Below are 12,493 nucleotides of genomic sequence, written 5' to 3' on the forward strand. Positions count from 1 at the left end.
TTTGGAAAAATCTTTACCTGTGCCTAGACTGCTGCCACGTTCTTTTGAAAGTAAATCGAAAGAACGTGGCAGGTTTTTTTTGACTGCGGAAAACCTCATTTTACGAGGAAGAATGCCTTTTTTCGAAAGTGCTCTTTTGAAAAAAGGCGCTATGTAATACAAACTCTGCTTTTTTGAAAGTACTGGTTGTAGTCTAGATGCTCTTTTTCAAAAGATACTTTAGAAAAAGCCTCTTCCGAAAGAGGCTTGCAGTCTAGACGTAGCCTAGGAGACAAACTCACAAATGCAAGAATTCATAGTTAAGTACAAAACCTCTAAACCCAAGCCCAAAGGGGCACATATGGACAATGTTAAAGTGATGTTCTTGGAACCCACTAATTAAAGTTTAATCCTTAAACTTTGTTTTTTCATACTGTGGCAAGATTCTGATCTTGAGTATTATTATACATTATACACCCAAATCTGTGCTTCCCCCAATGTAGAGTTTGGCCCGCTGGTTAGTGTGAGTACATGCATTATTAGTTCATGGAAAGAACATTAGACTCATTTAGAAAAAGGCTTTGTTGCACAAATGTAACATGACTCATGATTATGTGCAGAAGCTGATATTTCAAGGTTTCAACTTTTTAAAAACTTTTTTCCCTAGTTAAAATGACTAACTTATGCTACAGATCAAGTTTGCAAAAGACCTAATCACCAAAGTTTCATATTTTGACTTGCAAGAGCACAAGACAAACCTTGCAACAGTCTAGTTTACACAAACTCCTTTATGGCTGTACTTGCCCAAAATGCTTACATGTCTGCTACAAGGCTGACAACCCAACAGAATGTCATGGATGCCAAGGTCAGCACTTAGCGCATCAATGGGCAACCTAGGCTAGTGAGTGGGCCCTCCTTCTGTCTGTCAACCCTGCAAGTGGGCAACAATACACAACATGTCTCGTGGGCTGCACATCAAATCCCAATAGGCCGCATGTGACCCTCGGGCCGCAAGCTGCCCACCACTTGACCTACGGGCTAGATTCAGATTAGCCAAGTGTGTGGTCAGAACCCCACTGTAGCATATGGTCTAGCCACATGGATCCAGATACAGGATCTGGCCCTAACAGACAGACAGACACTTTTTTAAAAGGCCAAAAGGCTAAAATTTGAACCCTTGAAGACTGGGGGGAACCACCACCACCATCTGAAATGCCTTTACTCACCCAAACCATCTCTACCACGTGATTACTTTGGATTAATCATATCTTGAACTAATTCTGTGAAGCACTTTATTTTAACAGAGTTTACATGCAAGACACTGTTCAAAATAAAATTATACCAGCATTACAATTAATGAAAATGTCTTTAACATCTTTGGGACCAAACTGCCCCGTGATCAGTGCACATAATTTCCTCACTAGGGTTAACAAGATGTGCAACAGAAAACAAGCAATCACCCACCACTTTTAGAGAATGCAGGAATTTACTTTTAAGCAATTTTTAAAAGTGTTTGTGGTTAAGTAAGAGAAATAATCAAATGTTTGAAATTGACCTGGTTCATATGTTGAAACTTAACTGATTGGTTTTAATGAAAAGTATGTTCAGTGTAACAGCTCCAGTAAGAGCTTCCGTTCAATCATCTGTAACAACATTGCTAGACAGAGCCAGGCTCAGCAATGAAGATTTGTTTGGCTCTACTTTGCACCCTTCCAGAGATATAGGCACTTTGGTATGAATAGGCTGATGAATAGAATGATGGGAGAGATTACAGTAACTCTTCTGTGACATGTTCAACTTTCACTGTCAAATGACGAGTTGCAGAATACTGTTTCAAGAGCAGAATACACACAAGAGTAATTTTATTTAGTCCTAGCACTGGAATTTTGAAGTATATATACATTAATCTATAAAGTTATTAATACTGCAAGTCCACAGCATGTTTCAATTGCTTTTTTTCCTAATTACGAAGATAGTCTGCACGTCCTACATACGCGAAGGCTGGCACATTATAAATAAGAGAGATACAAAGTGCAGTTATTTGGGCTGAGGTTGTTTACTAATTAAACATTAATCAGTTTCTGAATATTTGCAAAGCCATTTCTGCTCTTTATTTTGTAATTGAGAAGATTCTCGTTTGATATCTGCTAATTTTGTTCAAGACATCTTTTAATTTTGTTCGAGTTGTGATGTGTCCAAGATCACATTGCGCATATGTTTCTAAAAATATGCTATTTCTTTACCCCCCCTCCAAAAAAAGAACATTCAGTTTTAGTGTTAAACCCTCCTGATTAAATTGACATTGGAGTTTTGAAGTTTCCTCTAGAATGGAAAGTAATTCAGTGCAAGGGAAGAGGAAAGGTAACGGACAGGAAAATCGCCTATTTTAGCCACGCGTTCAGGTGCACCTGTACCTTATCGCAGCATTCAACAGCTTTGATGTATTCCCGCAGCTTCAGGTAGCACATGGCCAGGTTGAGGAAGGCTGCCAGCAAGAAGAATTCAGCTTCTTTAGATTCCCTTTCTGATAAGCCGTACTCCATTTCTAACCAGGACACAATCTTCCCATACTGAATCACTGCCTGCATGTACTTGCCTTCCTGGAATGAAGCGAAGACAAGGCTAAAGGACTGTCATATGGCACACTGAAGCGGCTATGCTTCTGCAACAGTTTTTCAGAAAGTTTAACAATCCAAACAACCTTCAGTCTTTTAAAATTAAAAACAAGGGGGTTGATTTTCAGAGAAGCGGTGCACCCACTCCTCCCGTGGAGATTAACGGGAGCTGCAGTGCTCAGCACCTCTGCAAAGTCAGGCCCTGTTTTCTACTCCCCGCTCCATGAGTGCGAGGAGAAACGCCCACACACCCCTCCGTCCTAGGCTTTCACCTGCCTGAGGAAATGAACTCAGCATTAGCCTGGTCCAAATGGGAGGCAGTGCTTCTCTCCTGTCCTTCCCTTTCAACGGCCAGCTCTTTTCAGGGTTCCAAGGAGACACTCCCCTTGAAGCTAGGATGGCAGACAGGATGCTTGCAAGTCAACACCACCTGATAGGATGCCCACTGTGGGAGTAGAAAAAAATTATGCCCTTTCCCTGCTGGGTAGGCAAAACTAGAATACAACAGGCAGTTTCCAGGGAGCCCAAAAGTCGTGCGTCCCATAGTTCTGATGAGAGACGGATGCCACACTGAACAGAAAACTGCTTTTTCAGAAACACGCTGTAATATGGGGGGAGAAGGACCAATGGCATTCATCCCGTTTCAGAAATTAAGCAAAGCTTCAAAGCTGAAAGTGGAAGGCTGAAAGGCAAGGATATGAATAGCTTCATTAACTCAAATACAAATCCATCAAAACAGCCAGCTGCATTTAAACAACATGACTAGTAACCAATCATTGTAACTGTACAGATAAAAGATATTGTTATCTGCTGACAGAGCAAAGTCTGGAGACTAAAACATCCTCCTCAAACCCCGTCACCTTGATGGAAGCCATCTGATTTTCAAGGTTAGTGGTATTTTGTTGTGTCCCTGAATTCGACTAATTTTGTTTTATTTACAAAGTGTACAGGATGTATCTTCCTTTCAATCATGCTCTCTACTATTATTAGGAGCTACTGGAATGGTCATATCAGATAAAGCCAATATCGTGTATGACACAGTGGCCAGTACCAGATGCTTCAAAGCACGGGGTGAGAAACCCCGTGGACAGCTTGGAACAACTAACCTATATAGGAATTTTCTTGGTAATTCTTCTCACCATTGAGCTTATATTCCCTAATGTTGTATGTGGCATAATGTAACTGTGGATCATCTCACTAGCCATATAAATGTCTAATCCTTTTTGGAATCTTGGTAAACTCTTCACCTTAATATCTTGTGGCAATGAGTTCCACAGATTAAATCTGCACTGTTTAAATTAGCATTATCTATACAAAGTTTGGAAGTCATAAGGCTATTCCACACAGTGCCCAGAAAGGTGACAGCAGTGTTAAATGAAGAGGCCTTTTCTTAGCGGTACCTCCTTATTCAGCAAGAACAACATATCAGACAAGAAGAGTCGAATGCCAAACTGCCGTCCTACCTTGCAGCTCCTTCCTCAGGCTTCTGTGCTACTCCAAGCTTGGCAGGTGAAGTTTGCAACAGACCATATTGGTCACTTGAAGAGAAGAGAAGGTAGGAAAGGGGCAATATTTGCCTTGCTGGGGCTAAAATGGTTTGGGAGGGACAAACTGTGACACTTTATGCCTGGGCAGTGATGTTCTAGAGCTCGTCTACACAGCAGGGCAAAAGTCAAATTAAGCTATGCAGCTTCAGCTATGTCAATTATGGAGCTGAAGTCGAACTAGCTTAATTTGGCTTTTGGTGCTGTCTACACAGCAGGACGTCTGAGGAAGAACACTCTTCCTCCGACTTCCCTTACTCCTCATAAGTTCTCTAGCTCGATCTTATTTCAAAATAATGGCTTGCTGTGTGGACGTGCTCCTTGTTATTTCGGAATAACTGGCGTTATTCCAAAATAACGCTGCTGTGTAGACATAGCCTTAGAGAGCAGCAAGCTCAATTGTTTATTTCCAGCACGTCAGCTACCTCGCATTTATTCCCCAAGTGAACACTGTTCCCATGGCCAGTTTAGTTTGTTCACTTGAAAGCACATGAAGCTAAAGTGCACAACGGTGCCTTCCATGAGCTCCGAGAGTATCCGGATGGGATTCAGCACACAGTAGTTTGTGCGCTCTCAAGTCAAACCCCAGCTTGCTAAGCATGAACTTCCCGCAATGACAAGCCCTTCGATTGTTTCTCTGATGGGTCCACCAGCAATTTAAGACAATGTTAGACTGGAAGCCCAGTTCCATTTCTTGGCGACCCAGTTTCTACTAAGTCTTTACAAACCTTGAAATACACTGTCCCTTTCTCTTTGACAATGGCAGCCTGCTCAAGTTTCTCTTTGGTGTCCATCTCCCAGGATTCTTTGGCCTGCGTGCAAACATTTATAACAATTGTTAGAAGAGGAGACAGAAAACAATATCAGCTGGCGTTCCTGACTTCTAGGACGGCTCCTTATCCCAACCTGTTTGTCACGTTGTTGTCGCCGTATTGGTCTCAGGATATTAGACAGCCAAGGTGGGTGAGGTCATAGCTTTTATTGGACCAGCTTCTGGTGATGAAAGAGACAAGCTTTCGATCTACATAGGTGACCTGAAGATCGCTGTGTAGCTTGAAAACTTGTCTTTTACCATCAGAATAAAATAAAAGGTCTCACCTCACCTGGCCTCTCCTTATCCCAACAACAGAAACTGACTTCTAGCCACCCAGATTTCAAGCCATGCTGGTTTCAAGCCACACCACAATTATCAACTCTATGCCTTGCCAATGCTCTCTTGTTATCCGAAGGCGTTTGTTCTCTGGTACCATGAGGAAGCCACTGAAGGCAGTGGGGAGGAGTGGCTTACCAGAGCAACTAATCTGTAATCAATCAACCCTTGATCTGTCCATTAGACACATTCAGCTTCAGGAATTACAGAGGCAAGCAAGTCAAAACAAGCAGTCGCTGCCGTAACCTGAGACTCGAATCCTTCATGGCAAGTGGGCAGAGAGGGTTAGGGTTTCAGAGGACTGGTCCTTTGGAACCCCATGTGCTCCAAAATGCCATTCAAGACATACACCAGACCGCATCAGAGGGGTGGGTGAAGTATCTCCAAAGGGAGAAGAGAAATTCTGTCCTCCTGCCTATTAAGAAATGAGGGAAGCCAGGCACAGATTCCTTCCTCCAACAAACATGCCCCAGGACACAGCCTGGCAGCATCTGCTCCGCCCCATGTACATCTAGTTCTTCAACAGCACTGTACAAACACGGGCGGGTTTTCCAGCCTCCCGAAGAGGGCACAGCTTGTTCAGCAGCACAGCCCTGCCCTCCTTTCAAAGTAGTTTGGCAGGACATGAACTTTTTGTCTGCAGCCCAGGAAAAAAAAAAGTACAAAGGGAACAGGCCTAGGAACAAATAAAGGAACAAGTCTTGAACCGCATCCAAAAACATAAAACAAATCAACATAAGAGAACAAAATAAGAACACTGAGATCTTTTTTGACGTATCTGCTTTACCCGGGCTGCGTTACAGCCCCACCAAAGACGAAGTGTTAAATGCTTTCAATGCAGAACGGCTTCCTGTAGTCCTTGAAAGTGTGTGTGTGTCTGCTGAGAGAAATTCTATTCTCACCTTTTCAAAGCTTTTAAGTGTAACTTCATACACAAGCTCAGCATTTGCCTCGATGCCAAATTTAGGCTTCCCTGACTCGCCAAACCCATATCTGAAACACAGCATAAAAATAAAGCATCAGAGGAAAGGGTGTGCGATCAGGCACTTCTATTCAATAGTCTGAATATTCACACATGCACAGAGCTACAAGTGGAGAGCTACACACCAGACCCTAGAGACAAGCCAGATGTGTAGGAGACTATGCCAAGTTTCTCATCGGTGGCATTGTTTTTTTTAGAAATGGGACTGGATTCAACACTATTCCCCTGGCATTCGGATGGGATGCATCACCCATACTCTCAGGAATTATTAATCCCACAAGCTCTGCAGCTCTGCTATGAAATGTGTTTCCATTTTTTTTCAATATCACCCTTCAAAGGCAGTGCTTTTTTAATTGTGCCCCAGAAAGCAGGCTAACGTTAAGCCCCTAACACACACAATGCAACTGACCCTACACACCAGAGTTTGGTATTTTGGCCTAGAGCCCATTCCAACCCTCACTCAATGTTTAAACATGTCGGGATAGGACGATTTTATTCCATAGGAACAAAATGAAAATATGCTAGAGAACAGGATGCTTTGGAGGCCTGTGGATATTCCCATCCACTACACGTGACTTAGGTCTGCGTAACATGTGCATGGCTGTACCAAACCAAGCAGTGGATTGCTTTGATAGCGATGGATTCATTTCTTTCAATAATTCAGATACAAATATCTGAACAAGAGCACTCGCTCACAACCCAGTTCTCCTTGTTAACTGTGTTTGTGACAGATTTTATGAATACTATGCAGAAAGCCAAATTAGATGCAATTATATATTCAACAGATAGCTAAGCCACCAGTTTTTTGCACAGATACAACAATGTTCTTGTCAAACTTCCCAGAAAGTTTGTAGGTCTGAGTGGCTCCTAAGAGATCCTAGGAGTGGGAATTTGCAGGAAAGATCCTCTGTAACATTTCATTTTCAGTAACAGCCTGCTACTGAAGTTGTCTGCAAGATGTTCAGAGAGATGCTCCCCCAGAGCAAAGAGTTTCTCACCGTGGTCCAAGGTACAAGATACAGTGTTCTTCTCTCTGCATTTTCTCTAGAGCTTTGTCAATTCCAATTGGAATGTCATGATCTTCTCCTTCTCCAACAACAAATGTCACATCTCTGCAGTCAAATATTCTGCCACCATAAAATCCTTCCAGGTGGACTGCAGGAAAGCAAAACAGTATAAGAGATGCAAGGAAAAAACGGCCAGAAAAGTTTCACTGGGCCAAAAGACTTGCACAGTTAAAGACTTTCTGTTTTGCTACCACTGTGACAGTCCTATAACCCGACACAGCAATTCAGTGTCAGATACAGCGAGTTCTCTACATTCCTCTTTGAATTTGGGAAGTAAGGCAGCCTTAAGAACCTGCAAGTGCATTTTGTCTCTAGACATCTGGATTCTATCAAGTTGAGAAAACTAATCTGATGGTCTTGATCTAGTTCCCACCAGCAATCTTTGATCAGATCTATAACTGGGGTGTACTGCAGAATGGTGCAGAAAAGCCAGTCCATCAGTCTGTGCTCGACTTAACTGTATACATCATGATTAGCCCATCCCGGAGGCAAGGACCTGAAAACTAGCAGCGTTGGAGAACTCTGTTCTTGAATCCCAGAACATGCACCTTCTGTCCAAGGTTAAGACCTCAGATAAGCAAGACAATGACCAACACATTCCTCTTGTCTTAAACTATTCCGGGCAGACTTACTGGAATTGGAAATGGACACAGCCTCTTACACTGCACTTACAATCCCACTACGGAGCCCTGTAATCGTGCCCTATGCTTTACACAGTAAGACCCTTGCCCCTAAAAGCTTGACATACAAGATTAACATTTTCTTAATCTTCAAGGGATAACCCAGTTCTCATTTGAGACAAATACACTCACAGGTGACAACAGGCACATGGCTTCTGGCTAGAGCTAAGAATCCTCTCTCTAGCTTCCAACTTTGTTTATACAAAAAGTGAAACCTCTTGTAAGTAGCCACCAAACTGTCTTAACAGTTTACTGCCTACCACCAAGGCAGTCTTGTAAACAGTTACCACAACGCTGCTAAAAACCACGGTGATTATGCAGAGTCCACTTAAGACAAGGGGTTGCCTACTAGTGGTCAGGGACTTTGTGCAAATTTCACTACAATCTGGGGAAACAAGTGTTTTTGATCTTTTGCAATATAATGTTTAAAATTATTTCTTGTGAAAGTATCTTTAAAATTTGAGGGGAAAGCTGTCCGTAACCCATAGCTACAGAATGCTACAGAATCTATACTCTTTAAAACTCATGTGCTCTGTGCTCTCAAAAAGGTACCAAAACCCACAACATCCCATGTGTGTTCAAATAAAAGTTGCCAAGAATTGTTAAGTTCAGAGACTCCAAGAACCACATTTGTTTAGACTGGGTTTCAACTTGCATATTCTCAACAAAGAGAATTATGCCTACTCACTCGGGTGAGGGTGCTTTAGAATCGTTCAGGGATATATTCTTTTATTCCAGTGGCAGATTTAGGTTTGGTCTACACTGCCAGCTTTTGCCGGCAGAGAGTATGCAAATAAAGCACCGATTAGCATTTTCACACTTCATTTGCATAATCTAGTCGAGCCGTTTTTGTGCAAAAACAAGCAATGTGGACATTTCCTTTTTGCGCAAGATCCCGGGAGAGGGATAAGGATCTTGCGCAAAAAGGGGGGTTTGCGCAAAAAAGAAATGTCTACACTGCTTGTTTTTACGCAAAAAGCCCTTGCACAAAAATGGCTCAAATAGATTATGCAAATGAAGTGTGAAAATGCTAATCAGCACTTAATTTGCATATTCTTGGCCAGCAAAAGCCGGCAGTGTAGACGTAGCTCCAGAGTTAGTGGGGCCGTGTGCTCAGCTTCATTTTTGGGGCCCGCCTGGACCCAGCCAAGAAAACGAACATTCACTCTTCCTGCCTCTCCTATTTTTCATTCTTTTTTCTTCATCCTCCTATATAATAAGTAATAAGAAGTAAATGAAATTAAAGTGAGGTACCTTGATTGGTTTTGTAGTCTAACTTTTTTTCACAGATCATTTGAAAATTGCTGAGGGTCTTGGTGGACCACTGAATGATCTTTCCAATACTGTTTGCATCATTAGCTGCCATTGAAAAGTGCTTTGGATAAGAACATTTTATAAAAAAAACCCATAATAACCTTTCCTCAGTCCACCTGAATGGAGTTCTCGAAGCACAGTTTGAGAACTTCTGGTCTAGACAAGAGCTTATATTTGCATTAAGCCAACATGAAAAATGTGTAAAAATAAAATGCATAGATGATGCATGAATGGAAAAAATAAAAGCTAACTTCCTCTGAAGAAACTTATTTAATCTTAAATCTTGCTGGGTTTTTTTTCTTCTTTCTGCACTTTTTTTTTTTTACGAAATTGTCAATTAAGTCATGGTAACTAATATTTTGTAAAGAGGCACTTTCAATGGTCAGTATTGTTGAACTTGTCAAATGTTCCTCTCTGCTCTCCTGCTCCCCCCCACTGCCCTTTCTGCAGAGGGACTGCCCACGCAGTGGGGCCACCCTGAGCGGGATAAGGATGTTAAAATGCAGTTAATTGACTAGTCAACTAAATTTCCATCGACTAGTCGATAGGCACTTCTACATTCTTCCTCTGAAATGTATAAAAGCCCCCACTGGCGTACAGCCCGAGGCCATCGGGAATTCCCATTGACTCCGGGCTGCATGTAGGTGCCCAGGGCTGGCCCACAACATTTTGGCACCTGAGGCGGGGAGCTCAAATGATGCCCCCACGTCCCCTCGCTTGGGCCAAAACTTTGAAAGGTCTCAATTCTGCCTTCTTCCTGTTCTACTCCTCTCATGGTACTGCTCTGCTACCTACATATGCACCAGCAGCAGACACAATTTTCTACACACTGGGTCCTAGTGGCGCCCCCCCCCCCCCCACAATCTGGCACCTGAGGTGGCTGCCTCAGTTCGCCTCATGGTAAGGCCAGCCCTGGGGATGCCTTCTTTGAAATGCACAAGAGTCCCCAGCATGGGCTCTTGTGCATTTCAAAGCCATGGAGCCTGGGATCAGCAGGAGACTCAGAGTGCCCCGCTGACCCTGGGCTCCATGCTATGCTGCATGCCACTAGGAGCCCGGGGTCAGTGGAGGTCTCCCCAGCTGACCCCGGGCTCCCTGCAGCTGCTCCTTTGAATCGGGCGCCTTTGAATCTGCAGGATCAGCTGTTTGGCGGCTGTCTTTTTAAGCCACGCATCCACACGATTGAAAGGAGCAGCTGCGGGGAGCCTGGGGTCAGCTGAGGACTACCTAGCTGACCCCAAGCTTCCCGGGAAATGCCTCAGGAACCCTGGGATCAACTGGGGAGTCCCCCACTGACCCTGGGCTCCATGGCTTTGAAATGCACAAGAGCTCCTGCTGGGCACTCTTGTGCATTTCAAAGAAGGCACCCAAATGCAGCCCTGAGTCAGCAGGACTTCCCGCTGGCCCCAGGCTGTGTGAGAAGTTCCGTATTCCTCCTTTGAAATGTACAAGAGCCCCAGACTAGTCAACTAGACAAAAAACTATCCAATAAGCAAACATCCTTAGCGCAGGAGTGGGGGGTTGCCAGACCCAGTGCTGGACTGCTCAACCTGTGGGACCCATGTCATTGGGGGGGCCCTGTGCTAGGGTACAGTATGTTTCATTGTAAATCCACCCCTGTTTTATTCTGTCTTCATGGAGCAATACAGCCTGCACGGAGATATGCAACACAGCTCAGCTCATCCCATCCCTGCTTATGTAAAATCTATTCAGCTACAGACCATGTAGATCAGATTTCTGGGTGTGAGGAGTTTCGATGCTCCCCTCTGTCCTGCCCAGAAGCACTACATACCATGGCAATGGAAAGGAAGGTGTATTTTCCTTGAATACCCTGCCTCTTGAGAGAATTCAACAGGTAGCATGTCCACGGTTTCACTCCGCCAGCCTTAGACAGACATGATGTGAAGACAAAATCCGTTCTGCAGACCCAGGTATAATTTCTGTTCTGTGCTAACTGGTGCTAAGCTACTCACTTTTTGGAAAACTATTGATTTAGGGAGTTTTAACAGCTTAACAAACCCTTAGCCTTTAAATATTGGCCCAAACAACCATCATTACTACAACTCTGAGCTTCAATTCAGACATATGCGAATGTAATCATCAGGTCTCTCTCTATCCAAACATAGTAGAGTGAGCATCTTCACACGACCCACAACATATGCTTCTACACATTTTATTAAAATTGAATGAAATCTCTGATCACACATATTTAACAAATCAGGCATGCCTAACAAATGCAAATATTCAAAGAAGTTGGACACGTGTGATTTTTTTTTTGCTAAGGATATGTAATTGGTTCATTAATTTTTCCATAACCACCTCCCATTTTTTTCACCGTTCCTCTACAGAGGGACTTTTTTTTTTCTGTGAGAGGCCAAGCAGCTCCCAGCAGATGAAAAAGTGATTCTTATTTCCTTAGTCCCGAGCCATTTGATAATAAAATACCCAACCATTTGTGATATTTGGTTTCAAGTCATCCCAATACTCTAGCTGGACATGTCCACCATATATGTATAGAATCTCCTCTCTCACAGTTTCTCCCACTTTTATCCCAGTTCAATATATTTTAAATAATTTGTGCGTCTGTCTGTCCTTTCATCCGTATGTGAGTCCACTTGAGCAATAATTCCTAAACAGTAAGAGTTAGAACCACCAAATTTGCTATGCAGCTTCCTCTTATAACTTAAAGCAAGGTCAGGGGTTGGTTGTGCCAAGACAATGGATGTGCCTGGAATGGGATTGTTTCTCAGTAAATGGAAAGGGAGGCGTGTGGTAGTGGGGACAGTTATACTCATGAACAGGGCTTGACAATTAGTGTCCGTGGCAAGTAGATTACAAGCTGGCACAGCCGCACAGTGCGGTAAGCGCATGCGCAGGGTGCCAAACTACACGGCTGGCGAGCGGGGTTCATGAATGACCACAGGGGGGCCGCAAGCACCCCAGCCCCAGGGAGCAGCCACTGGCCAGCAGCCACAGTCCTGTAGTCCCCGCCTGTCCCTGAGAAGCAACTGCCCTGCCCCCCTCCCCAGTCTGGCCCACAGGGAGAAGCCAATGGGAGGCTTGCGCAGTCCCCGCCACCCCGAGGAGAAGCTGGCAGGCAGCGTGACCACTGCCACCTGGCGCTGGCCCCAGACGCAGGCAACAATGGGTAAGTCTTCTAGT

At 43.8% G+C, this 12,493-nt stretch overlaps 1 protein-coding gene across 4 annotated transcripts in view; it reads right to left on the bottom strand.

The window, feature by feature from the left end:
* Positions 1–12,493, bottom strand: part of FKBP5 (FKBP prolyl isomerase 5) — a 63,845-nt gene that overhangs the window by 5,494 nt on the left and 45,858 nt on the right. For all 4 annotated transcript variants that reach the window (XM_075910362.1, XM_075910364.1, XM_025181031.2 and 1 more), the window contains 4 exons: positions 7,269–7,425; positions 6,191–6,281; positions 4,867–4,950; positions 2,394–2,579 (listed from right to left, as the gene is read on the bottom strand). In XM_075910362.1, the coding sequence (XP_075766477.1) occupies positions 2,394–2,579; positions 4,867–4,950; positions 6,191–6,281; positions 7,269–7,425 (518 nt within the window). The remainder of the gene's footprint in view (positions 1–2,393; positions 2,580–4,866; positions 4,951–6,190; positions 6,282–7,268; positions 7,426–12,493) is intronic.

The sequence above is a fragment of the Pelodiscus sinensis genome, chromosome 27 (assembly GCF_049634645.1).
Source record: "Pelodiscus sinensis isolate JC-2024 chromosome 27, ASM4963464v1, whole genome shotgun sequence".
Classification (NCBI taxonomy): domain Eukaryota; kingdom Metazoa; phylum Chordata; order Testudines; family Trionychidae; genus Pelodiscus; species Pelodiscus sinensis.